This window comes from Trachypithecus francoisi, unplaced genomic scaffold (assembly GCF_009764315.1).
Source record: "Trachypithecus francoisi isolate TF-2019V2 unplaced genomic scaffold, Tfra_2.0 Lachesis_group12, whole genome shotgun sequence".
NCBI classification, from domain to species: Eukaryota; Metazoa; Chordata; class Mammalia; order Primates; family Cercopithecidae; genus Trachypithecus; species Trachypithecus francoisi.
This window is the reverse complement of record NW_022681457.1, coordinates 115,427,279-115,453,559: the sequence shown is the minus strand read 5'-3', so window position 1 is coordinate 115,453,559 and position 26,281 is coordinate 115,427,279. Positions and strand designations below refer to the sequence as shown.

General features: G+C 50.6%; 1 protein-coding gene and 1 long non-coding RNA gene across 2 annotated transcripts in view; one reads left to right on the top strand and one right to left on the bottom strand.

Annotated features, from left to right (window-relative positions):
• Positions 1 to 22,709, bottom strand: part of GPR157 (G protein-coupled receptor 157) — a 28,946-nt gene extending 6,237 nt beyond the window's left edge. The window contains exons 1-2 of the mRNA XM_033228477.1: positions 22,074 to 22,709; positions 4,998 to 5,211 (exon numbers count right to left, since the gene is read on the bottom strand). Coding sequence (XP_033084368.1) covers positions 4,998 to 5,211; positions 22,074 to 22,456 — 597 coding nt within the window. The 5' untranslated portion in view covers positions 22,457 to 22,709. The remainder of the gene's footprint in view (positions 1 to 4,997; positions 5,212 to 22,073) is intronic.
• On the top strand, positions 8,287 to 14,192 carry LOC117093362. Its single transcript, XR_004441113.1, has 3 exons — positions 8,287 to 8,572; positions 8,730 to 8,908; positions 12,805 to 14,192. It is a non-coding gene; the product is annotated as an uncharacterized LOC117093362 (long non-coding RNA).
• Positions 22,710 to 26,281: the final 3,572 nt, after the last annotated feature.

The following is a 26,281-nucleotide window of genomic DNA, read 5'->3' as shown; positions in this document are numbered from 1 at the left end:
GATCTCAAACTCCTGAACTCAAGCAATCCTCCTGCCTCAGCCTCGCAAAGTGCTGGGATTACAGGTATGAGCCGCCACCGTGCCGACTTCTAACTTCAAAACAGATCCAGATTCTGGGTACTTCTGCCACCTTCTGCCACTGTCCCCATGTCCAGGCTGTGTCACCGCTTCTCTGGATGGGCTCCCTCCTCCGCCCCGCCACTCTGTCCTGCTCCCCACTGAGGTCCATTCTCAACACAGAAGCAGCAGGGCTGCTTGAAAACCCATCTGCTCCAGCAAGTCCACTCGGAGCTCTTCAGCGCTCCCCACTCCACATGCTCCTTATGGTCACAGCAGGGCCAACCCTTATGGTCACAGCGAGGTCAACCCTGCAGCCACACCGACCCCCTTGTTATACTGCAGACACACAGCACCCACACCCCAGGGGTCCGCACTGGCTGCTCCCTTGCTCTGGAATGCCCATCTCCATCTGTCCCTGGGCTCCCCCCTTGCCCACTTCAAGACTTTGCTCAAGCAGCACCTTCTGGATAAGGCCCGATGCCCCTATTTAAACTGCACAGAGGCCGGGCACAAAGGCTTATGCCTGGAATCCCAGCACTTTGGGAGGCCGAGGCGGGCAAATTGCTTGAAGTCAGGAGTTCGAGACCCGTCTGGACAACATGGTGAAACCCCATCTGCACTAAAAATACAAAAATTAGCTGGGCGTGGTGGCACATGCCTGTAATCCCAGCTACTTGGGAGGCTGAGGCAGGAGAATTGCTTGAACCTGGAAGATGGAGGTTGCAGTGAGCCGAGATTGCACCACTGTGCTCCAGCCTGGGCAACAGCAAAACTCCAGCTCAAAAATAAATAAGAAAATAAATAAATAAATAATAACTACACAGGCACTTCCTAGATAGTCCCATCCTCACGTTCCGCTCTTTATTTTAGTCTGTTTCCCATAGTTTGTCTCACCCTCAGTCCCAGGACATCATTCATCTTTGTTCCTCGGGCTTATTGCTTATCATCGTCCTCCCCTCCAGAATGCAAGCCTCCTCCCTGCACAGGGAGGGCCTGCTGTGCCCCCAGCCCACCCACCTCTCCGGGAGGAGAACAAAAACGTGATCTTGAGCCAGTCTTGGCTTTCCTTCTCCTGGAGAACGTCTTTCATGAGAGGAAGGAGGAGATTCCTTCCAGATCAAAGCTGAATTTGTAAAAATAGATGAAACCACTCATAATGAAGATGTGCTTTTTTTGGCCAGGAGTGGTGGCTCATGCCTGAAATCACAGTACTTTCGGAGGTCAAGGCAGGAGGATTGCTTGAGCCCAGAAATCTGAGAGTAACCTGGGCAGCAGAGTGAGACACTATCTCTACAAAAAATTTAAAAATTAGCTGGGCATTGACCAGGAGCAGTGGCTCATGCCTGTAGTCCCAGCACTTTGCGAGGCTGAGGTGGGCAGATCACTTGAGGCCAGGTGTTCAAGACCAGCCTGGCCAACATGGTAAAACCCCGTCTCTACTAAAAATACAAAACTAGGCTAGGCACGGTGGCTCACGCCTGTAATCCCAGCACTTTGGGAGGCCAAGGTAGGTGGATCACTTGAGGCCAGGAGTTCAAGACCAGGCTGGCCAAAATGGTAAAATCTGTCTCTACTAAAAATACAAAAATTAGCCAGGCGTGGTGGTGCATGCCTGCAGTTCCAGCTACTTGGGAGGCTGAGGCATGATAATTGCTTGAACCCGGGAGGCAGAGGTTACAGTGAGCTGAGATTTGCCACTACACTCCAACCTGGGCAACAGAGCAAGACTCTGCCTTAAAAGCAAAAACAGAATTAGCCAGGTGTGGTGGCACACACCTGTAGTCCCAGCTACTCGGGAGGCTGAGGTGGAAGAACAGCTTGAATCCAGAGGTGGAGGCTGCAGTGAGCCAAGATCGCGCCACTGCACTCCAGCCTGGGCAACACAGTGAGACCCTGCCTCAAAAACAAAAAATGCATTTTTGAGCTGGTCCTGTGCCAGGGACGCTGAAGGCCCAGGGGAGGGGAAGTGCCCAAGGTTTTCTGCCAGCACCTGGTGTCCTGTGGAGTCACTGGCGCACTGTGGCACCTCTGAACCCCCAAGCTTCTGCAACTCACCTGCTCAGAGCCTTCCTCCTCCTCCTCCTTCTCCTCCTCCTATGGCTTTTAGCAGCAGCCCAGGGAGCTGGACTTCCCGCTGCACCCCTCCGAAACAAGTAGGGGAGCTCCAGGGTGGGACTGCTGCACGAACTGCCCACTAGCTTGGCTGCAGTCTGCTCCTAGCGATGCCTGTCCCAGCTCACCGACTCTTGGCTCTTTCCTAGCTAGAGGCAACTAGCACATGCTCAGCTCCCTGCCCACTGCTACCCCGTTATTTTGAAAACTTGCTGATTTGGAAAAGAGGACCCATTGTCACCCGCAGGGGTCGGCCTCAGCCCCGCAGGCTTCCTGCCCTGCCAAAGGAAAGGCAGAAAGAAAGACACACAAAGAGCATCTGTAGAGGAGAGTCCTGGGCAGGGCCTGGCGCAGCACCTGGGAGCCTTCGTCGGGGTCCCGGAAACTTCCCAGGGCAGTGGAGAAGAAGAGGAGGTGAGAAGAGCATCCATCACCCAGCCAGGAGACCAACAGTTAATAAAAGGCTATAAGAAGACAAAAGAGGATTTCTTTCTTTTTTTTTTTTTTTGAGACAGGGAATCACTCTGCCACCCAGGCTGGAATACAGTGAACTCCCAGGCTCAAGCGATCCTCCTGCCTCACTGTCTCAGCCTCTCAAGTAGCCAGGACTATAGGCATGCACCAGCACACCAGCTAATTTTTTTTTTTTTTTTCAGATGGAGTCTTGTTCTGTCGCCCAGGCTGGTGTACAATGCTACAATCTAGGCTCAAACTGCAACCACTGCCTGCTGGATTCAAGTGATTCTCCTGCCTCAGCCTCCTGAGTAGCTAGGATTATAGGCACCTGCCACCATGCCTGGCTAACTTTTATATTTTTATTATAGACGAGGTTTCACCATGTTGGCCAGGCTGGTCTCGAACTCCTGACCTCAGGTGATCTACCCGCCTCGGCCTCCCAAAGTGCTGGGATTACAGGTGTGAGCCACCACGCCCAGCCTTAATTTTAATTTTAATTTTAATTTTAATTTTTTTTTGGAGGTGGAGTCTCACTCTGTCGCCCAGGCTGGAGTACAGAGGCGCAATCTCGGCTCACTGCAACCTCCATCTCTTGGGTTCAAGCGATTCTCCCACTTCAGTCTCCTGAGTAGCTGGGACTACAGGCATGTGCCACCATATCCAGCTAATTTTTGTATTTTTGGTAGAGATGAGGTTTCACTATGTTGGCCATGCTGGTCTGGAACTCCTGACCTCACGTGATCCACCCAACTTGGCCCCACAAAGTGTTGGAATCATGGGCATGAGCCACCGTGCCCAGACCAAAAAGGATTTCAGACCAATTGGGAAGTCCCGCAGCCATCTCCAGCAAGGAGTCCAAGTGAGGCAGAAGAGGGGTCTAGGGCGGGTGAGAACCGGTTAAATTTCCAAGTAAAAAGAAGAGAAAACTAGAGGTCTTGATGCGAGAAGACACAATGGGAGTGGAGGGCGGGGATTAGGTGTCCAGATGGCCACAGCTGCAAGGTGCATCCTGGCTCAGGAATGGCTGCTGGGTGGACAGAATGGCCTACACGATGGGTACACACCCTCCTTAACTTCAGCCCTGAAAACTCAGGGCATAAAGAAACGCAGGGACTCACCCCAGCAAGCCTGCAGGATGAGCCCGGAAGTCGGAATTTAGAGCATTTTCTCTGGACCTATCTTACTGCCCCAGCCACTCCTCACATGGAATCTTTGCCCGTAGTTACTTGCACTTCTGCCTCACTCCAGGAGGGCGAGATCCATGTCCGAGTCCTCAAGATAAACCCCCATGCTATACACAGTTTGGTGCTAGTAGATGCTCAGTAAAAACATACTGAATGAGGCTGGGCACGGTGGCTCACACCTGTAATCCCAGCACTTTGGGAGGCTGAGGCAGGCAGATCACTTGAGGTCAAGAGTTTGAGACCGGCCTGGCCAACATGGTGAAACCCTGTCTCTACTAAAAGTACAAAAATTAGCTGGGCGTGGTGGCACGTGCCTATAATGCCAGCTACTCGGGAGACTGAGGCAGGAGAATCACTTGAACCTGGGAGGCAGAGGTTGCAGTGAGCCAAGATTGTGCCACTGTACTCCAACCTGGGCGACAGAGCAAGACCCTGTCAAAAAATAAATAAACAAAACTAAAATAACATACGGAATGAGTGGTCGAGTGGATCAGTGAATGGGTTATCTGTGGCCTTTTGCAGGCGTTTGCTTGCGGCCAAGAGGAAGCCCCTAGTTCACATATGCAGACTGGGAGGCAGGAACAAGGAGGAACTGGGCCAAGGTGTCAGAGGAAAGCCATGCTTTCCTAGGCTCTCCAGCCAGCCCAGCCTACTGATTTCTGAATTCCGGAAAACCCTGCCATTTAGGATATAATAAATCACTAAGCAAAGTTAGGTGAGTTATTTGCATCATTGACTGTGAAATTCCACAGTCCTCCCTTCCCTGGGGCAGCCCGGTCTTGGGTCCATCCTCCCCTTTTAGCTAAATTTCTCAAGTTTAAGCAGCCACCACAGGTCGTCCACCAGGGGGCAGGAGAGGGCCGTGACCGAGGACATGGCAGCTCTGTCCGCAGGAGCCCTACGCCCCGGCAGGCCCTTAATCGGCTAAGCCTCCCTTTCCTTATCTACAAAGGAGCAAAAGGACCCAGCTCCTAATGGGGCAGCGGGAACCGATGCACGATCTGTGTAATACAGCATGTTGCATGGTGTCTGGTGCACATTAAGTGCCTGGTCCCCTCCGGCCCATCACTGGTTCTGTCCCCAGAGACGCAGCCTGTCCCCTCGGGTGGTCAAACTCAACGCCAGGCCCTGCACCTGGGCACAGAGGCCATGAGGAGGGCCCTGAGTTCTGGGGGCAGCGCCTACCGCTCTGTTGATGTGCTTCCGGACCAGGAGGTACAGCAGGGGCAGCAATATGTATGCCAGCATCTCCCACAGCTTCCCCGTCAGCAGCATCCACAGGACGTGGTCCTTGGCCTCTAGGTCAATCCAGCACCAGCCCACAGACACGTCCGAGGCATCATAGCCAATCTTCTTCAGGGCGACGGCTGCCACAGTGATGACCAGTGGGACCCCCCAGCTGAGGAAGGAGGAGAGGAAGAGGCATTGGGGTCAGGCCATGGCTCCCAGCAATGTCAGCCCTCACAAAAATGACAGAGGACGCCCTTCAGAAAGGGAATGGTGCTCTCCAGAGCCTGGATGGCACAGTGGCCCTGGAAAATAAGGGATAGGTGTTGCCCCAGGAGCCTGGCTCTACTTTAGAATTCTTCAGGGACTGGCATTAGAATGGAGTGACGTGGGACAGCCAGCTCCCAGCGTGTGCCCAGCTGCTTTTGCATACACATGTGTATAGAGTTCGAGATGAGGCAGGCCAACACGGCGAAACCCTGTCTCTACTAGAAATACAAAAATTAGTCCAGGCAGAACCCTGGAATTCCCCGCCCAGGCAACCCTAAGCCCCTGACGTGTGCACCACTAGACCCAAGGGCTGACCAAGGGGCGCTGATTGTTTGTGGCACATTTGCACGAGCATGGACAGGTGTTCGCACGCTGGTGTCCAAGGCTTCCCGGAACAGAAACCAGATAGGCCCCACGCAGCACCAGTGTCTGCACCACAGGCCTGAACCTTGGGACAGCAGGACGTGACTCACAGCAGTCATGACAGCAGCAAACACACACACACCTGCCTGGCCGTGTGCTCTGTACACACATGTATACAAAGCTTTTTTCTTTTTTTGAGATGGAGTCTCGCTCTGTCACCCAGGCTGGAGCGCAATGGCACAATCTCAGCTTACTGCAACCTCCACCTCCTGGGTTCAAGCGATTCTCCTGCCTCAGCCTCCCAAGTAGCTGAGATTACAGGCGTGCACCACCACGCCCAGCTAATTTTTGTATTTCTAGTAGAGACAGGGTTTCACCATGTTGGCCAGCCTGGTCTCGAACTCCTGACCTTAGGTGATCCACCTGCCTCAGCCTCCTAAAGTGCTGGGATTACAGGCATGAGCCACCATGTCCAGCCCAGGCTCAGTTTTCTAGAGTGCTCTCCCACAGCCAGCCACACAGCCAGGGGTAGGCCCCTTCCCTGCAGTCCCTGAACCAGACTGTTCCTTACACAGCAATGGAGTACACAAAGGCTACAGGGCTCCTGAGAGAGGCAGCCAGTGGGGTAGTTAAGAGCTTGGATTTCAGTGTAGTGGGCTGGATCCAAGTCCCGGCTCTGCCCCTGCTCGGGAAAGTTATTTACCCTCAACACGCCAGGTTCTCTGCAAAGTGTGGATGACGACAGTGACTGCAGGGTGTCATTGTAGGGTCGTTACGAGAATAAATACATGTGTGTACAGAGCACATGGCCAGGCACGTATGTGAGTGTTTGCTGCTGTCATGACTGTTGTGAGTCACGTTCTGCCGTCCCAGGGTTCAGGCCTGTGGTGCAGACACTGGTGCTGCGTGGGGCCCGTCTGATTTGTCTGGGGAAGAAGACACAGTACCCCTGTCCTAAGTCAGGTGCCTGAAGTGCAAAGCCTTAGGTAAACAGGAATGATACTATGATAACTATGAGATCAAAATTCAATGTGAATCTGAGGCCAGAATGAGGCCATGAGAATTGTGCTTCAAGGGGTTCTCCCAAATGCTGCAGGGCTGGCAGAGGAGGCCGGGCAGGGACGAAGATGAGAGGGAAAAGTCAGTTCCCTGGGACTGGGAAGGCCTCATGTAGGATGCTTCCAGAACAGAGGGGCTCTGGCCAACCATCCCCTCTGCAGCGTTCTCCAGTCCCCACTGGCCTCTGTAGGGAGGGGCAGGAGTGCTGATGGCAGAGTCACGTCACCTTCAGTGGCCTCGGTGGCAGGAGGCAGCGTGTCCTGTTGGAAGTCACAAAGACACTGGAGCAAAAAGACCACAAAAGGCCAGGCGTGGTAGCTCACACCTGTAATCCCAACACTTTGGGAGGCCAAGGTGGGTGGAACACTTGGGGTCAGGAGTTCTAGACCAGCCTGGCCAACATAGTGAAACTCCGTCTCTACTAAAAGTACAAAAATTAGCAGGGCGTGGTGGTGTACGCCTGTAATCCCAGCTACTTGGGAGCCTGAGGCAGAAGAATCGCTTGAACCTGCGAGGCAGAGGTTACGGTGAGCCGAGATCATGCCACTGCACTCCAGCCTGGGCGACAGAGCAAGACCCTATCTCAAAAAAAAAAAAACCCAAAAACCAAAAAACCAAAAAAAAACCCCCACCCATAAAAAGTAAGAAAAGGTTGTTTTAAAACTCATGATGGGCAGGGCGAGGTGGCTCATGACTGAATCCCAGGACTTTGGGACTTTGGGAGGCCAAGACGGGTAGACCACCTGAGGTCAGGAGTTCGAGACCAGCCTGGCCAACATGGTGAAACTCGTCTCTACCAAAAATACAAAAATTAGCCGGGTGTGGTAGTGCATCCCTGTAATCCCAGCTTAGTGGGAGGCTGAGGCACGAGAATCCCTTGAATCCAGGAGATGGAGTTTGCAGTGAGCTGAGATTGTGCCACTGCATTCCAGCCTGGATGACGAAGTGAGACTCCGTCTCAAAAAAAAAAAAAAAAAAAAAGCAAGTGGCCTTTAAAGTGCCACCAAGCCAATCCTCCAGTCATAATGCGCTGTTCCTCATTACTTTACAGTTGCAGGATTCTGCTAAGGAATTCTGGGAAGGGGGTGAGCACTGTATGTAGGAACAGTCTCCCTGGAGGGGGCTGGTCTGGAGCTGGGGGGGTCACTCAAATAGGGGATTCCCCTCTGAGTTGGGCATGGGAGGGTCACAGTCGGCACAGCACTCCTTTGGGCTCCCTCTACATCCCCGACAAGCCTTATGGGAAACCAGGGGACCACACAGACCCGCACTCTGTAACTTTAGGGTTGCAATACTAAAGCTACACAGCGGTAGATTTCTTCTGTGATACTGAGTTTGTGCTGGGAAATAACCAAAGGGAAGGTCAAATAGGCAGAGGGTTTTGAAAGGGTTAAGAATGTGGGTTTAAATTAGCTGGGTGTGGTCATGCACACCTGTAATCCCAGCTACTCAGGAGGCTGAGGCAAGAGAATCATTTGAATCCGGGAGGCAGGGGTTGCAGTGAGCTGAGATTGTGCCACTGCACTCCAGCCTGGGTGACAGAGCATGACTCCGTCTAAAAAAAAAGAATATAAGAATGTGGGCCTGATCAACAGGGAGGGGTTGCTTGAACACACAGAAGGAGCAGCTGTGTGAGGGCCAGAAGCTGCCGGGGTGGGAGCGGTCTTTAAGTGAGAGGCGGTAAGAAGTAGAATCAAGGAGCCGGTGGGAATGAAGAGAGTGGAATGGTCCAGTGATCCTGCAAAGCAGGCTGGGCCAGACTGACTCATGTACAGGCATGGACAATGGTGTGTTGGGAACATTTCACAGCTGGCTCTCCAGAAAAGCGCAGACGTCTGCAGGTGTGCATGTATGCATGTTTACACAAACACATATAAATGTATAAATTTCACGCGCAGGATGTGAAGCACACAATTTATAAGTAATAATAATACTCCTTCTTTATCGTCCATTCCATGCAGCCGACTGATGCTCACAGAATGCTTTTGTTGATTTCAGCCAAACCCTGGATTTTGCCAACCTGTGGATGCAATCAGCAAATGAGAGAGCTCTGTGGCATGAAGTTAATTGATGCTTTCATTTCCCTTAAGAAGATGAAAATGAAATAAGGAAGAAATAGAAAACAAGACATAAGTTGTCACCAACCAGTGACATGAGCAACTTCTCTGCTGAATCAGGTACGAGTTTTCTTCCCCCCCACACTGGGAGAGTGTTTCCTCAATTTTTTTCTGCTCCATGATCCTGTCTCTTCTCATCTCTTCTTTCCATACTGGGTTTTCTGCCTGCCCCAACACAGCTGCCATCTCTTCTTAAGCTCAGAGATGAGTAACACTTAAGTTTAATCTATACCTTTAACGTCTTCTCCATTACTTTTTTAAGTCTAGATTAGGGGTCCAGCAAACTATGGCTCTTAGGCCAAATCTGGCCCACTGTTTGTTTTTTTTAGATAAAGTTTTACTGCAACACAGCCACACTCAGTCATTTACAGATTGTCTACCGCTGCTTTCAGGCAGAGTCGAGCAGTTATAACTGAGGCTACATAGCCCAAAAAGCTGAAAACACTTACTTTCCAGGAAAACTTAGCTGACCTCTGCCCTACACAATCAACAAAGCAATAAATCAAGCCATCAAGCCTTGATTTTGTAGTCTTTGCCAACTTCCATGCGTAAATACTTCCACCATGGCCAATTTCCAGCCACCAACACATGTAGTTGGAAACAGATGCACGCAGCGCACCATTATACAGTATTTTCACCACACAGATTTGATAGATGCAACAACCTCAAGTGTGTAAAGAGCAAAATAGCTATGACACAATGAGCTTTGAATATTTATGGCTTTTTAATTTTTATTTTATTATTCCCAGCACTTTGGGAGGCCTTGGTGGGCGGATCACGAGGTCAGGAGTTCAAGACCACCCTGACCAACATGGTGAAACCCCCGTCTCTACTGAAAATCCAAAAAATTATCTGGGCATAATGGCGCATGCCTGCAATCCAAGCTACTCAGGAGGCTAAGGTAGGAGAATCGATTGAACCAGGGAGGTGGAGGTTGCAGTGAGCCGAGATCGCGCCACTGCACTCCAGCCTGGGTGACAGAGCGAGATTCCGTCTCAGAAAAAAAAAAAGTATTATTATTTTAGAGACAGAGACAAGGTCTTACTCTGTTGCCCAGACTGGAGTGCAGTGGCACAGTCATGGCTCACTGCAGCCTCCAAATCTCGGGCTCAAGTAATCCTCTCACCTCAACCTCCAGAGTAGGGGGTACTACAGACACATGCCACCATGCCCGGCTTATTTTTTGCTTTTCGTAGAGACAAAGTCTTGCTTTATTGCCCAGGCTGGTCTTGAACTCCTGGCTTCAAGTGATCTTCTCACCCTGGCCTTTCAAAGTGCTGGGATTACACACATGAGCCGCCATGCCCGGTCTATTATTTTTTAAGATGGGATCTCACTATGTTTTCTCAAGTGATCCTCCCATCTCAGCCTCCCAAGGAGCTAGGACTACAGACAGGAGCCCCAGGCCCAGCTTTGTTTTTAATATAATCTAGTTTTTAATACTGGTGGTATCTAACAATCAGCTCACAAAATTCCCTAAAATGTAACAATCGTGTCTCTCAAGCTGGCTCCACGACACCACCAGACATAGGATAAAAACGATGAGCTGACAGTGCTCCAGGTTCCCGACTACTGGATAAGGAGAAAGTCGGTGTTTCTGGAATTCTCAGAAGGATAAACAGAGCAGTTCTCCAGCCAGGGGGCCACTCCGAGCTGCAGGTAGTCTAAATCTGATAGGTGCTCCACAAACACATGTGTGGCATAAATCCTGCTTTCTAGAAATGCGTATTGCAGTTCTGACATGTAGCCGCGCACGGTGGCTCATTTCTGTAATCCCAGCACTTTGGGAGGCCGAGGTGGGCAGGTTACCTGAAGTCAGAAGTTTGAGACCAGCCTGGCCAACATGACGAAATCCCATCTCTACTAAAAATACAAAAAATTAGCCGGCTGTGGTGGCGGGCACCTGTAATCCCAGCTACTGGGGAGGCTGAGACAGGAGAACCACCTGAACCTGGGAAGTGGAGGTTGCAGTAAGCCAAGATCGTGCCACTGTACTCCAGCCTGGGTGACAGAGTGGGACTCCGTCTCAAAACAAACAAAAAAAACCCCACAGTTCTGACGTGTAACACCTAACAGTTTTTCCCTCCTTCACAAGGGAAGCCACCACCCCCCAAAAAATAAAGCCAGAACAAGTAACACAGGGCTTAATAACTGCACACATGAAAAAGACCAAGGGATTTAGTTGATTACAACCTAGAAATTCATGTGGTTGGAGGGGTTGTGCTGCTGCTCAGATGTGGGTGGCTCAGAACAGCCAATGGCTGGTGCTGTCTGCCTGCCTATGAGTGGCCATATGCAGCCCACATTCTAAACCTGAGACTGGCAGGCTGGCCCCAGTGCCAGGGCACCTCAGGAGCATGTGAAGAGACGCTGGGCCTTGAGCGATCCTCAAATGGTTAAAAAGTCTTTTTTTTTTTTTTTTTTTGGAGACGGAATCTCGCTCTGCCCCCAGGCTGGAGTGCAGTGGCGCGATCTCGGCTCACTGCAAGCTCCTCCTCCCGGGTTCACGCCATTCTCCTGCCTCAGCCTCCCGAGTAGCTGGGACTACAGGCGCCCGCCGCTACGCCCGGCTAATTTTTTTTTTGTATTTTTAGTAGAGATGGGGTTTCACTGTGTTAACCAGGATGGTCTCAATCTCCTGACCTCGTGATCCGCCCGTCTCGGCCTCCCAAAGTGCTGGGATTACAGGCGTGAGCCACCGCGCCCGGCGTGGTTAAAAAGTCTTGAAGAGGACCTGGTGGTGGAGAAATGATTAGATGCTGGAGGAATGGGTGGGGTCCTGCCCAATCCTAAACCCGGGGGCTGAAGAGGCAGCTTCCACCCAGAGAAGGTGAGTGCCCATGTTCAGGGGGTGCCATGACAGGTGCTGGGTGGGGATGCATGGTGGGGATGTGGGTTAGAGCAGGTGACCGATAAGGCCCCTCCTCTCTAAACCTGTGACTCTGAGGCTGGGAGGAGGCCAGGCGGAGCCTGCCTGGATGGAGGAAGGTAACTCTGTAACTTGAGTGTGACTCTGATGTGGCAGGGGCACTACAAGCTTCTCCCAGAGGTGTCCAGGCCCCAGCTCCAACTTGTATTTGCCTAGAAACAAAAGCCAGACTTCAAGTCGGCTTCCTCCCCACTCAGAGGCTGTTAAGGGTTCAATTGTGTCCCCCACAAATTTCATCTGTTGAAGTCCTAATCCCCAGAACCTCAGACTGTGAGTGTATTTGAGAGACAGGGTCTTTCAAGAGGTGATTAAGTTAAAATGCAGTCATCAGAGTGGAACCTAACCTAATGCGACTCTGCTGTCATAAGAGGAAAGGCCGGGCATGGTGGCTCACACCCATAATCTCAGCACTCTGGGAGACCAAAGGATCGCTTGAGCCCAGGAGTTTAAGACCAGCCTGGGCAACAAAGTGAGACCCTGTCTCTACAAAAAAAACCATAGAAATTAGCCGGGTGTGGTGGCACACACCTGAAATCCCAGCTACTCAGGAGGCTGAGGCGGGAGAACTGCTTGAACCCAGGAGGTTGAGGCTGTAGTGAGCCGTGACTGTGCCACTGCACTCTAGACTGGGTGAGAGTGAGGCCCTGTCTTTTCTTTTCTTTTCTTTTCTTTTTGAGATGGAATCTCACTCTGTCTCCAGGCTGGAGTGCAGTGGCGTGATCTCAGCTCACTGCAACCTCCGCCTCCCAGGTTCAGGTGATTCTCCTGCCTCAGCCTCCCAAATAGCTGGGATCACAGGCACTCACCATTATACCCGGCTAATTTTTGTATTTTTAGTAGAGCCAGGGTTTCACCATGTTGGCCAGACTGGTCTGGTACTCCTGACCTCAGGTGATCCGCCCACCTTGGCCTCCCAAAGTGCTAGGATTACAGACGTGAGCCACAATGCCTGGCCATGACTGTCTTAAAACAAAAAAACAACAGCAACAAAAACAAGAAGTGATGATGAGCACACAGATCTTTACAGGGGGAAGACCAATGGAAGACCCAGGGAGAAGATGGCCATATACCCGCCAAGGAGAGAGGCCTCAGGAAGAACCAGTCCTGCCCTCACCTGGACCTTGCACTTCAGCCTCCAAAACTGTGAGAAAATAAATTTCTGTTGTCTAAGCCCCCAGGCTGTGGTACTTTGTTAGGGAAGCCTGAGTAAACATTGCAGAGGTTTTTTACAGACTAGACAGGAGAGACACGTGTCCCGGCAGCGGGTACTATCCCAGCTCCTAGGGCCCCCAGTCTTACAGGTCATGGATGACTTGGAAACTCCCTACCCCCACAATGCCCAGATTGGCAAAGGTGGGCCAGGACCCTCCACCAGCTCATGGAGGAGAAACTGACAAAAAGCCATTCCTACTTGTCAGGAGCTCAGCCCTTTCTGGAACTCGACACCTTTTGTTTTTAAATGTCCTCCAGAGAAAGGAAGTGGAAGTACTGCCAGGGATTAGCCAAGCAGTGAAAAAACCACCTGCCCCGGCTGGCCGAGTGTCCGTCAGACCAGGCCACGTGTCCCCAGGACAGCAATGCTCTCGGCTTCCCTGTACCGGGGATTAGCCAAGCAGTGAAAAACCACCTGCCCCGGCTGGCCGAGTGTCCGTCAGACCAGGCCACGTGTCCCCAGGACAGCAATGCTCTCGGCTTCCCTGCCCTTCAGAGCGGGTCCTTGGGAGTTCCCAGCCCTGCCCAGCTGGGGATCTTCAGTTGTGTGGTTCTGGAACCTGTCCCCACCAGAGTCAGGGCAGGGGCACCTGCAGACAGGGAGACACATTTCCACTTCACACACAAATGGACAGTCACACTGAAAAGCGGCCCACTGGTTTTCAAAGACCCTTAGAATGCCATTCCCGCTGCCAGGAAGGGGTCAGAGGTCAGACTGAAGCGGGCTGAAGGCAGGGTCTGCTCCATCACCAGCTCCAACCCTGGGATTCCTGTGCCTTTCCCCCCGCCCACAAACCTCATCCTTCCTACAGATCTCTGGGGGCTGGCACCTGCTGGGGGAAAACAAGCAGGCCTCTTCTCTGGGCCAAACATACCATGCCTGGTGTAGGTACCATGAGGCCTGGGGACGTTAACATAACTCAGAAAATGATTTGAGAACCAAACTCTTGTGCAACAATATGCCAATTTAAAAACCTCAGGACACAGCAGGGCTGGGGGAAGCCCAGCTGTAGGGAGTGAGGCCTGGTGAGAGGCTGCGTGGAGGAGGTTTCTTCCCTGAGAACAATGGACACTTATTGTCCAGCTCCAGGGGCAGAGGGTCAGGGACTTGGGAGAAGTTCAGGGAGTCAGCCACTGGGCCAGGCCACCACAAGGTCACTCTGCAGAAGGGGAGAGGAATGTCTAAAGGAACTCTCAGATACACACTCACACCCTAGTGCTACTGTCTGTAGCCCTCAGCTCAGGGATGGGCAGCTCAGCTGAAGGTTAAGGGGCAGCCTGAGCTCTCACACCTCCTGCCAAGTTGCTGGTGCTCAGTCCCCTGCCGTGGGCTTCCTGCTGCACACAGGGATGCAGCACTGCCACCTTCACCAGTCACCTCGGAAAACTTATGGGGAATAAACGAAACTAGTTCAATGATTGTTATCTTTGGGACTAGTGGCCAACATGGGGTACTATTCATGTGGCCACTGCATCCATCCCTCATTCAGATGCCACTGCCTGGGGAGACAGGCCAGCTCTGCCACTGGCTCGTCCTTGCAGTGCCACGGTGAGCTCATTTCAAATTAGAGAACTCAGGATGGGTGTAGTGGCTCACGCCTATAATCCCAGCACTTTGGGAGGCCGAGGCGGGTGGATCACGGGAGCTCAGGAGTTCGAGACCAGCCTGGCCAACATGGTGAAATCCCGTTTTTACTAAAAATACAAAAGTTAGCCAGGTGTGATGGTGCACGCCTGTGATCCCAGCTACTTGGGAGGCTGAGGCAGAAGAATCGCTTGAACCTGGGAGGTAGAGACTGTTGTGAGTAGAGATCACACCACTGCACTCCAGTCTGGGCGACAGAGTGAGACTCTGTCTCAAAAAAAAAAAAAAAAAAAAACGGGCTAGGTGTGGTGGCTCACACCTGTAATCCCAGCACTCTGGGAGGCCGAGGCAAGTGGATCATTTGAGGTCAGGAGTTCGAGACCAGCCTGGCCAAGATGGTGAAACCCCATCTCTACTAAAAATACAAAAAAATTAGACAGACATGGTGGTGTGTGCCTATATTCCCAGCTAGTTGGGAGGCTGAGGCAGGAGAATGGCTTAACTCGGGAAGTGGACGTTGCAGTGAGCCGAGAATGCACCACTTCACTCCAGCCTGGGTGACAGAGCTAGACTCCATCTCAAAACAAACAAAAAACAAATTAGAGAACTCTGAGAACCTTCCAGCTCCAGGCCCAGGTTTCCCCTTTTTGCTACATTGGGACTTCCCGCTCCCCTCAGAGCAGGGTTTTTTTGGTAAACATGGGGGTCACAGACTCTTGCTTCCTCTGTAACCCTAAGCAAACTCCAAAGGGTGGATGAACATGTGTGTGAGAGGCACGGGGGCTGGACCCTGCTGGAGTCATACCCACACCTGCCTTTAGCTCAGCGGGGCCAGAAGAAACTCAGAGATGCCCAAGGAAAACCAGGTCGGCCAGGACCCTTCCTTCTGACCCCCAAATGAGCTGCCCCGACCCTTTAGCTGCCCCCCCATGCTCACAGGTCACACAGCTGATGCCTGGCACCATGGAGGTCCTGGTGGAGGGGGTGGTCACCTCGCCCCTGCTGACCCTGATCTGGCATCACGCAGGCGCCCACCACCGTGCGGGGAGGAAGGGCTGCGCCACTCTTGGAAAGGAGGTCCCCTTATATGCGAGGCGGAGAAATGACCCCTCCCCATAGCTCTGGCCTTCCTCAGGTGGGCATGGTAAACATACAGCCACTCAGGCACACTACAGAAAGTCAAAGATGGGACGTCTGTGGCAGCCGCCTCACCAGCTAAGACACAGTAGAAAGGGACTTCTCAAACACAGGGACTTCCCCTGAACACTGAGTATCTCACACAACCCTAAAAAAGCAACTGCCGGCCAGGCGCAGTGGCTCATGCCTGTAATCCCAGCACTTTGGGAGGCCGAGGCAGGTGGATCACAAGGTCAGGATATCAAGACCATCCTGGCTAACACGGTGAAACCCCATCTCTACTAAAAATACGAAAAAAATAAAAAAATTAGCCGGGCGTGGTGGCAGGCGCCTGTAGTCCCACCTACTGGGGAGGCTGAGGCAGGAGAATGGCAGGAACCCAGGTGGCAGAGCTTGCAATGAGCCGAGACTGTGCCACTGCACTCCAGCCTGGGCAACAGGGTGAGATTCTGTCTCAAAAAAAAAAAAAAAAAAAAAAAAGCAACTGCCACCAAAAAATTCAAAATGCTGTCAGAATCAACGGACACGAAAACCTTGGGTGAAAGCTGGAGATGTGATAGGCTGTTTCGAGCCACCAACGTCTCGCAGCAAGACACTTCTTAACTACAAAAGGAAAACTAGTAACTTGCGGTGCAGGAACTTGGCAGATATCGCCTTAGCGATATCAGAGTTAACATCACCAGTAAGGGAATACGTCCAAGTTGTTGGCCACCAGGTAGAAAGCAACAAGAAAAACACGTTTCTGGGATATCCTGCCAAAAATGCAGAACCTGAAGCCATTATGAGGAAGCACCAGACAAACCTGAATTGAGAGGCATTCTATAAAATAACGGGCCTGTACTCTTCAAAAATGTCAAAATCATAAAACACCAAGAAAGGTGGGAGAAGTGTTTCAGATGTAAGGAAAATAAAGGTATATTAAAATTAAGTCAACATACAAGCCTAGATTTTCCTTTGCTATCAGGGATACTGTTAGTCCATGGACAAAAATCTCAACAAAGGCCAGCCACAGTGGCTCACGCCTGTAATCCCAGCACTTTGGGAGGCTGAGGTGGGTGGATCACTTGAGGTCAGGAGTTTGAGATCAGCCTGGCCAACATGGTGAAACCCCATCTCTACTAAATATACCGAATTAGCCAGGCATAGTGGCGCACGCCTGTAGTCCCAGCTACCTGGAAGGCTGAGGCAGGAGAATCACTTGAATGTGGGAGGTGGAGGTTGCAGTGAGCCGAGAGATCACACCATTGTACTCCAGCCTGGGCAACAAGAGTGAAACTCCGTCTCGAGTGGAGAAAAAAATATATGTACACATACATACACACACACACACACACACACACACACACACACACACGTATCAATAAAGTCCACCAATCAGGTAATAGTATTAATTCAGTATTAATTTCCTGCTTGGGTAGATGCATGCGGTTCAGTAAGAAATTGTGCTTCTGGAAATACTTACTGAAGTATTGAGTATGTCACTCTTATTCTATGTTTAAATTTTTTCTCTCCCTCTCTTTTTTTATTTTTTTGGAGAGGCAAGGTCTCAGTATGCTGGCCAGGCTGGTCTCCTGGCCTCAAGTGATCCTCCCACCTTGGGCTCCCAAAATGCTGGGATTAAACCACTGCACCCAGGCCCTGTCACTTACTCTTAAATGGTTTCAGAAAAAAGTAACTGGAGAGGATAAAGCTGATATGGTAAAATGTTAACATTTAGGAAATCTAGAAAACTAAAAATAATTTTTTAACTTTTTTGAGATAGGGTCTTGCTCTGTCGCCCAGGCTGGAGTACAGTGGCGCAATCTCAGCTCACTGCAACCTCTGCCTCCTGGACTCAAGCGATCCTCTCATCTCAGCCTCCTGAGGAGCTGAGACTACAGCTGCACACTACCACGCTCGGCTAATTTTTAAAATTTTTTGTAGAGACAGGATTTCACCATGTTGCCCAGGCTGGTCTCAAATTCCTGGGCTCAAGTAATCCGTCCACCGTGGCATCCCAAACTGCTGGGACTACTGGCGTGAGCCACTGCGCCCAGCCTAAAAATAAATTATTGTTGAAATTGTATTTCAGTTTTTAAAAACTGTTACAGCCAAAAGACAACACAGACTCCTAAAAGGAGTCCTGGGCTGGATCAGAAGTAGATTCTAACCCTGAGCCTCTCCCTTACTAGCTATGTAGCTCTGGGCCATCACATCTGCTATGAGGGTAATCGCCCCAACCATCCATTCTGTTGGGTTACTTTTTTTTTTCTTTTTCTTTTCCTTTTTTTTTTTTTGAGACAGGGTCTCACTCTGTCACTCCAGCTGGAGTGCAGTGGTGGTCTCAGCTCACTGCAGCCTCAACCTCCTGGGTTCAAGTGATCCTCCTGCCTCAGCCTCCCAAAGTGCTGGGATTACAGGTGTGAGCTACCGCCCCTAGCCCTGTTGGGTTATTGGTGATTAGTGGGCTAATGAATGGAACAGCACTCTGCAAACATCAGGGGCCAGACACAGCTCATGCTGAAATATGATTTCCTGAGGATGAGGTCTAAACTGCCTCCTCTCTCTGGAAAGGGGGCCACGGTAGGTATAATGATGGGGCCCCAGGCGGCCACGCAGGTGCTCTCCTAGGAACTTGTGCGTGTGGAGGATTCTCTCTAACCTCCTGCCTTTATGTGACTGTAATCAGTTTTAGTGATGGTTTCTGTCACTTCGCATTGTATCATATCATTAAAAAAAAAGACTTACAGAATTCAAAACCAGTTATTTAAGAGCTGCACACCATTTCAGAAGGGGAGGGTAGACTCTTAACTTCCTGTTCCCCCACTGCTGGACATTGAGGTTACCTCCAAATTCTCACCATGATAAGTGCCTCACAAGCAGCTTTGTACATAAAGCTTGGTACGTATTTTAGATTATCTCCTTAGACTAGGCTCTGGTAAATAGGATTACTGGATCAAGGTGTATGAACCGAATACTTTCTACAAAGACTGTTTCAATTCACACCATCAATAATACTGTAGAAAAATGCCAGTGAAACTGGCATTTATCATGTTTGTATTCTGCCTTACTTTTTTTTTTCTGATATGGAGACTCGCTCTACTACCCAGGCTGGAGTGCAGTGGCACGACTGTGGCTCACTGCAACCTCCACTTCCCAGGTTCAAGCGACTCTCCTGCCTCAGCTTCCTGAGTAGTTGGGACTACAGGCATGCATCACCATGCCTGGCTAATTTTTGCAATTTTAGTAGAGACGGGGTTTCACCATGTTGGCCAGGCTGGTCTCAAACTCCTGACCTCAAATGATCCGCCCACTTTGGTCTCCCAAAGTACTGGGATTTACAGGCATGAGCCACTACGCCCAGCTCTGCCTTACTATTTTTTTCCTCCTAATTAAATGAGGAAATAGTACCTTATTGTTATAACTTGCATTGCTTTGAGTATTAATGGTATATGATATATATTTATCAATTGCTGTTACTATTTTGCTTGAGTATGTCATTTGTCCATTTTTCAGGATATTTGTGGGTTTAAAAAAATTGAATTCCTAAACGCACATTAGAATAGGGATATCGGCCAGGCACGGTGGCTCAAGCCTGTAATCCCAGCACTTTGGGAGGCCGAGGCGGGTGGATCACGAGGTCAGGAGATCGAGACCCTCCTGGCTAACACGGTGAAACCCCATCTCTACTAAAAATACAAAAAACTAGCCGGGCGAGGTGGCGGGCGCCTGTAGTCCCAGCTACTCGGAGGCTGAGGCGGGAGAATGGCGGGAACCCAGGAGGCAGAGCTTGCAGTGAGCCGAGATCGCACCACTGCACTCCAGCCTGGGCGACACAGCGAGACTCCGCTCTCAAAAAAAAAAAAAAAAAAAAAAAAAAAAGAATAGGGATATCAACTTTTGTGTTGTCATATTTTAAAATACTTTCCAAAACTGAAAGCTTTGAAGAGGACTGAATTCCAGCAGTATGAAATGGTTAAAAAGTGGATAATCATGTAGTCTATGCCTGAAGGTGGTATTTCTCACATCAATAGATCCTGCAAACAATAAACTAATATTCCAAAGAAATTTTACTGGAAATACATTGGAGAGTCCTTAGTAAGGTCATTGGCAATACAGTCTAGGAAGATCTAGGTCAACAGATGAACCTGTTAGACAAGTTTAACCAATTCCCTTAGACTAGTGAAGTCTGAATGCTGAGAACTCCAGAGAATAAATTGTCAAACTCCCTCTCTAGCTTGGATACAGGTAATTTTATTTTCTTTTAAGAGGCAAGCAGGTCACATTCAACAGACCAGATGAATAAGTTGCTTGTTTTTTCTTTTCTTTTTTCTCTTTCTTTATTTTCTTTCTTGTTTGAGACAGGGTGTTGCTCTGTCTGCAGTCATAGCTCACTATAGCCTCAACCTCCCAGGCTCAAGCGATCCTCCCACCTCAGCCTCACAAGTAGCTGGAACTACAGGCATGCGTCACCAAGCCCAGCTAATTTTTAAATTTTTAGTAGAGACAAAGCCTCACTATGTTGGCCAGTTAAACTCTTGGGCTCAAGCGATCCTCCTGTCTCAGCCTCACAAAGTGTTGGGATTACGGGTACAAGCCACCACACTGGGCCTACTTATCAAAGAAGCCCATCCTGAATAACACAGAAATCCCCCTACAGGGTCCCTAATGAGAACCAAACAGAAAAACCCCCAACTCAGGTTTGCTGGCCAATCCTTCTTTTCCACAGAAGCTGGACCAGGTTCTGTTATCGTTTAAAAAATATACTTTGTTGAATATTTTTAAAGACAAGAAGGGAAAGAGAACAGGTTCTTGCAAAGATAGGTACAGCCGCCGGGCGCGGTGGCTCAAGCCTGTAATCCCAGCACTTTGGGAGGCCGAGGCGGGCGGATCACGAAGTCAGGAGATCGAGACCATCCTGGCTAACACGGTGAAACTCTGTCTCTACTAAAAAATACAAAAATCTAGCCGGGCGAGGTGGTGGGCGCCTGTAGTCCCAGCTACTCGGGAGGCTGAGGTAGGAGAGGCGTAAACCCGGGAGGCGGAGCTTGCAGTGAGCTGAGATCCGGCCACTGCACTCCAGCTCGGGCGACAGAGCGAAGACTCTGTCTCAAAAAAAAAAAAAAAAAAAAAAAGATAGGTACAGCCTCGACTCCTTTCAAGTACACACGATCTCCCAAGTACTCGCTGCCCACACCCAGCCAAGTCATCACAGGACCCAGACAGGGTCAGACGGGATGCTGCCGGGAAAGCAAGGCGGGGCCCTATTCCGTGGGGCCCTGCAGCATTTGAGCCACAGTTTGAATGATGTGTTGCAAAGAGTTTTTACTTGCACAGCTGAGAAGCAGGTCACTTCGTTTCTCAAGAACCACCTGGCCTCAGTGCACAACTGAAGGTCAAGCGACTCTTACAGCCCTGTAGCCTCACCGTGTGACACCCAGGTGACCTGTCTCTGCCAAAGTGCTGACTGTGCTTGCAGTCGTTGGAAGGCACTTAAGTTTTTAATAGAAAGGACCTATAATTAGGGCAGTATCTGGTGCTCTGATCTGGGAGAAGGAGAAAAGAAAAACAGCCCCCAGGATTCCTGCCCACAGTTCAGCACAGGACGCCAGGAGATTTTCAAAACCTGACATTCCCCAGGGAATGGCCGATCCTCTTCAGCGAGGCTTATGTGAAAGATGCTTGAACCGCAGAGTAAGGTCTTGGCTTTTCCCCACTCTCAGAGAGCCTCCAGGAGGACTCCTAGACTCCCAGACCAGCCCTCCGCCCCTGACCTCAATCTCAAAATAACTGAACTCTGGAAAGTCAAGATCACCAAGAACAGAAATACAAGGGGCTGGGGCCTGAGTTTAGAAACGACCAAAGACAGAATAAAAAGGACAGTCCTTTGTAAACTGTACAGCAGAGACAGGGCAGCTCGGGAGTGGCGGAGTGCACCAGGCTCACTGTGGCTTGGGGTGGGCTGGTGGCGTGGGATTAGGAGTTGCCAGCTCTCCAGCCCGGGACAGTTACCCAACTCGTCTCCCAGCCTGTTTCCCCATGGGCAGCAGAGACGGCCAGGACATAATGAAGCAGGTCACAAGGCACTCAGAGTGTCCTCCCCAGCCCCGTCCAAGGAAACAGGGCCTGGCTCTGGGGGCAAACTCTGACCCCACTACCCCAAGGGGCTATGCCCTGGGGCAGGCATAGAGGAGCTCCCTCGGGAGCGAATCTCGGGTAAGTCTGGCCTCCTCCCGCTGGCCCAGGGCTGCCCTGGGGGCGCGAGCAGACGCTGCTCCCTGCAGGTAGGGGGTCCAAACTAGACGCGGCCTCTGGGAGGGCAACACCGGGAGGGGTCGGCCTGTGTCGGGGGCTACTGGAAAAGCAGCGCCACCGCCACCCACCTGACGACATGGAAGGCCCAAAACAGGCGGTCTGTGCGGGGCCCGCGCGAGGCGCGGACGATGCTGAGATACAGGTAGAACGCAATGGCCACGGTCCAGAAGAAGGAGCTGGTGTTGGCGAAGGTGGACAGCGCGCCCTGCAGCACGCAGTCCCACGACGGGCCCGCGAAGTCCTGCAGCACTCCGTAGAAGTAGGAGGCGGCCGAGAGCAGGTCGGCTAGCGACAGGAAGAGCAGCAGGCGCCGTGCCCGGCTGCGCAGGTCGGGCCACAGGGCGTGCGTGGCCACCAGCAGGCCCGAGCCGAGCGCGGAGAGCGCGCACGACAGCAGCACCACAGCGCGCTCCGACGGCACCAGCACAGTGGGCTGCGGGGCCTGCGGCATGGCGTGGGGACCAAGAGCCAGAGCGCCGCGAGGGCAGAACCCGGGCCGCGCGTGCGGCCACTGCCGCCGCCGTCTGGGCAGCGAGACGCCGGAGGCTCGCGTCTAGGCGCCCGCCCCGCCCGCGTCCGGCCGCTCCCCGCCCATCTGGGCTCTGGGCCCTGAGCCCCGCCCACGCCCAGGGCCCCGCCCCTATATCCCGGTCTGAGCCCCGCCCAGGTGCCCCTCCTCGTCCCGTTTCCCCGGGCCTTGAGACCCGCCCCCTCCACGCCCCTGCGGCCTCCAAGCTCCACCCGGTGCCCGAGGCTCCTGAGCCCCGCCCACGCCCTCACACCACGTCCCTAAGCCCCTAAGCCACTAAGCCCAACCCCCGGGCCCCCCAGGTCCCAGCACCTGTTCCTCCACACTCTGCCAGGCCCCCCCTGCTCTTGCCAGGTGTCTGGGACGTCCAGTCCTTGTGAGAGGAAGGACTGGCCCTTTTAGGGCTCATATTACTTTCCCTCTTTTCAGCCAGCTTCTGTGTCTGTTGTGAGTGGAAGGGCGTGAGGATCAGAGGCGTTCTTTCCACTAGCAACAGAAGCAACTCTCGGGTGTGATCCTCATTCCTTAAGCCGTGATCCCGACGTGTTCACAAGTTGGTGGTGGTGACTTGGGGAAGCTGGTGTTTCCAACTTTTCTTAAAATAAACATGCTGTTTTTAAAAAAATAGCTAACCAGGTGTGATTTTTTAAAAATGAAATGCTAGGCTGGGCGCGGCTTTTTGTTGTTTAAAAATTTCATACTTTTTAATTAAGATGTAGTTCACATACCGCAAAATTGGCCCTTTTAACTGAACAATTCAGTAGTATGTTCACAAGTTTGTGCAACCATCGTTATTATCATTATTATCTAATTCTAGAACATTGTCATCACGCCAAAAAGAAATCCTTATCCCTTAGCTGTTAGCCCGTAGTCATTCTCCCCTACAGCCCTGGCAACCACTCTTTTACTGTGGATTTGCTTGTTCTGTACATTTCCTATAAATAAAATCATATGCTCTGTGGCCTTCATGTCTGACTTTTTCACTTAGCACGTTTCCGAGGTTCATCGTAGCATACAGCAGTGCTTCATTCCTTTTACTGCCCAATCATATTCCATTATATGGATATACCACTTTTTTTTTTTTTTTTCTATAGACCAAGTCTCCCTCCGTCCCCCGGGCTGGAGTGTAGTGGCATGATCTCGGCTCACTGCAATCTCCGCCTCCCAGCTTCAAGCAATTCTCTTGCCTCAGCCTCCCAAGTAGCTGGGACTACAGGCACATGCCGCCTCGCCCGGCTAATTTCTTTTCTATTTTAGTAGAGATGGGGTTTCACCGTGTTGCCCAGGCTGGTCTTGAACTCCTGAGCTCAAGCAGTCTGCCTGCCTTGGCCTCCCAAAGTGCTAGGATTACAGGCATGAGCCACCGTGCTCAGCAGGATGTACCACATTTCACTGAGCTATTATTTATCAGCCGATGGACATTCGGGTTGTTAACACTTTTTAACTATTATGAATAATACCACTATGAAAATTTGCATACGAGTTTTTTGTGATGTATGTTTTCAGTTCTCCTATGTGTATACTTAGGAATGGAGTTGCTGGGCCATACGTAACTTTATATTTCACCTTGTGAGGAACTGCCAAGGTGTTTTTCAAAGTGACTGTACATTTCATTTAAATTTGCACCAGCAATGTATGAGGGTCACAATTTCTCTACATTTGTCCAACACTTTTTTTGAGACAGGGTCTCTGTCACCGAGGCTGGAGTGCAGGCACAACCACAGCTCACTGCAGCCTCAAATTACTGGACTCAAGCAATCCTCCCAAATTGGCCTCCCCAGTAGTTAAGACTTCAGGTGCATGTCACCATGCCCTACTAATTTTTTTTTTTTTTTTTTAAGATTGAGTCTTGCTCTTGTTGCCCAGGTTGGAGTGCAGTGGTGCAATCTAGGCTCACTGCAACCTCTGCCTCCCGGGTTCAAGCAATTCTCCTGCCTCAGCCTCCCGAGTAGCTGGGATTACAGGTGTGCACCACCACACCCTGCTAATTTTTGTATTTTTAGTAGAGACAGGGTTTCACCATGTTGGCCAGGCTGGTCTCAAACTCCTGACCTCAGGTGATCCACCCACCTTGGCCTTGCAATGTGCTGGGATTACAGACCTCAGGTGATCTGCCCGTCTTGGCCTCCCAAAGTGCTGGGATGACAGGTGTGAGCCACCTTGCCCAGCCCCTACTAAATTTTTTTTTGGAGATGGGGTCTCACTATGTTGCCCAGGCTGGTCTCAGACTCCTGCCTTGACCTCCCAAAGTGCTGGGGTTACAGGTGTGAGGCCACCTCACCCAGCCTTCCAACATTTTTTATTATCTTTGTGATAATAGCCATCACAGTGGGTGTGAAGTTGTTCCTCGTTGTGGTTTTGATTTGCATTTCTCTGATGAATAATGACCTCAAACATCTTTCCATGTGTGTATTGGACATGTGCATATCCTCTTTGGAGAAATGTCTATTCAACTAACTTTCTCTTTTCTTTCTCTCTCTTTCTTTCTTTTCTTTTTTTTTTCAGACTGAGTCTCATATTGTCACCCTGGCTGGAGTGCAGTGGCGTGATCTCAGCTCACTGCAACCTCCACCTCCCAGGTTCAAGCAGTTCTCCTGCCTCAGCCTCCCAAGTAGCTGGGATTACAGGCACCAGCCACCACACGCAGCGAATTTTCCTATTTTTAGTAGAGACGGGGTTTCACCGTGTTGATCAGGCTGGTCACAAACTCCTGACTTCAAGTGATCCACACACCTCAGCCTCTCAAAGTGCTGGGATTACAGGCGTGAGCCACTACACCTGGCCAATTTTCTTTCTTATTTTTAAATTGGTTTGTCTTTTCGTTGTTGAGCTGCAAGAGTTCTTTATGGATTCTAGTTATTACACTCTTACCAGCTATGTGATTTGCAAATATTTTCTAGCATTTTGTGGGTTGTCTTTTCACTTTCTTGATAGTGTACTTCAAAGGAAAAAAGTGGTTTTTGAGGATGTCCAATTTGTCCATTTTTTTCTTTGGTTGCTTGTGCTTTTGTTGTCACGTCTAAGAAACCATCGCCTATGCCAAACTCATGAAGGTTTGCATCTCTGTTTTGTTTCTTTCCAGCACCTCACTGTTATGGTTACTGTAGCTTTGTAGTAAGTTTTGAAATTGGGAAGTGAGTCCTTCAAGATTATTTTTTCTTTTTTTTTGAGATGGAGTCTTACTCTGTTGCCCAGACTGGAGTGCAGTGGTTGGATCTCAGCTCACTGCAACCTCCGCCTCTCAGGTTCAAATGATTCTCCTGCCTCAGCCTCCCGAGTAGCTGGGACTACAGGCGCCCACTACCACACCTGGCTAATTTTTGTGTTTTTAGTGGAGGCAGGGTTTCACTATGTTGCTCAGGCTGTTCTCGAACTCCTGACCTCAAGTGATCTGCCCGCCTCAACCTCCCAAAGTGCTGGAATCACAGGCTTGAGCCACCGTGCCCCACCCTTCAACACTGTTTTTCTTTTCCAATATTGTTTTGGCTATCCGATGCCCCTTGCAATTCCCTATTAATTTGAGAATTAGTTTTCCCATTTCTGCAAAAGAAATGGAAAAGATTGATAGAGATCGCTTTGAATCTGTAGATAAAAGTGGAGAATTATGCTATATTTATGAGATCTCCTTATCCATGGACCAAGAATGTCTTTCCATTTATTTAGCTTTTCTTTAACTTCCTTCAGTGATGTCTTATAGTTTTTGGTGTACATTAGGTTTGATCTCGTGTTTGGTTCATAGAAAGCAAA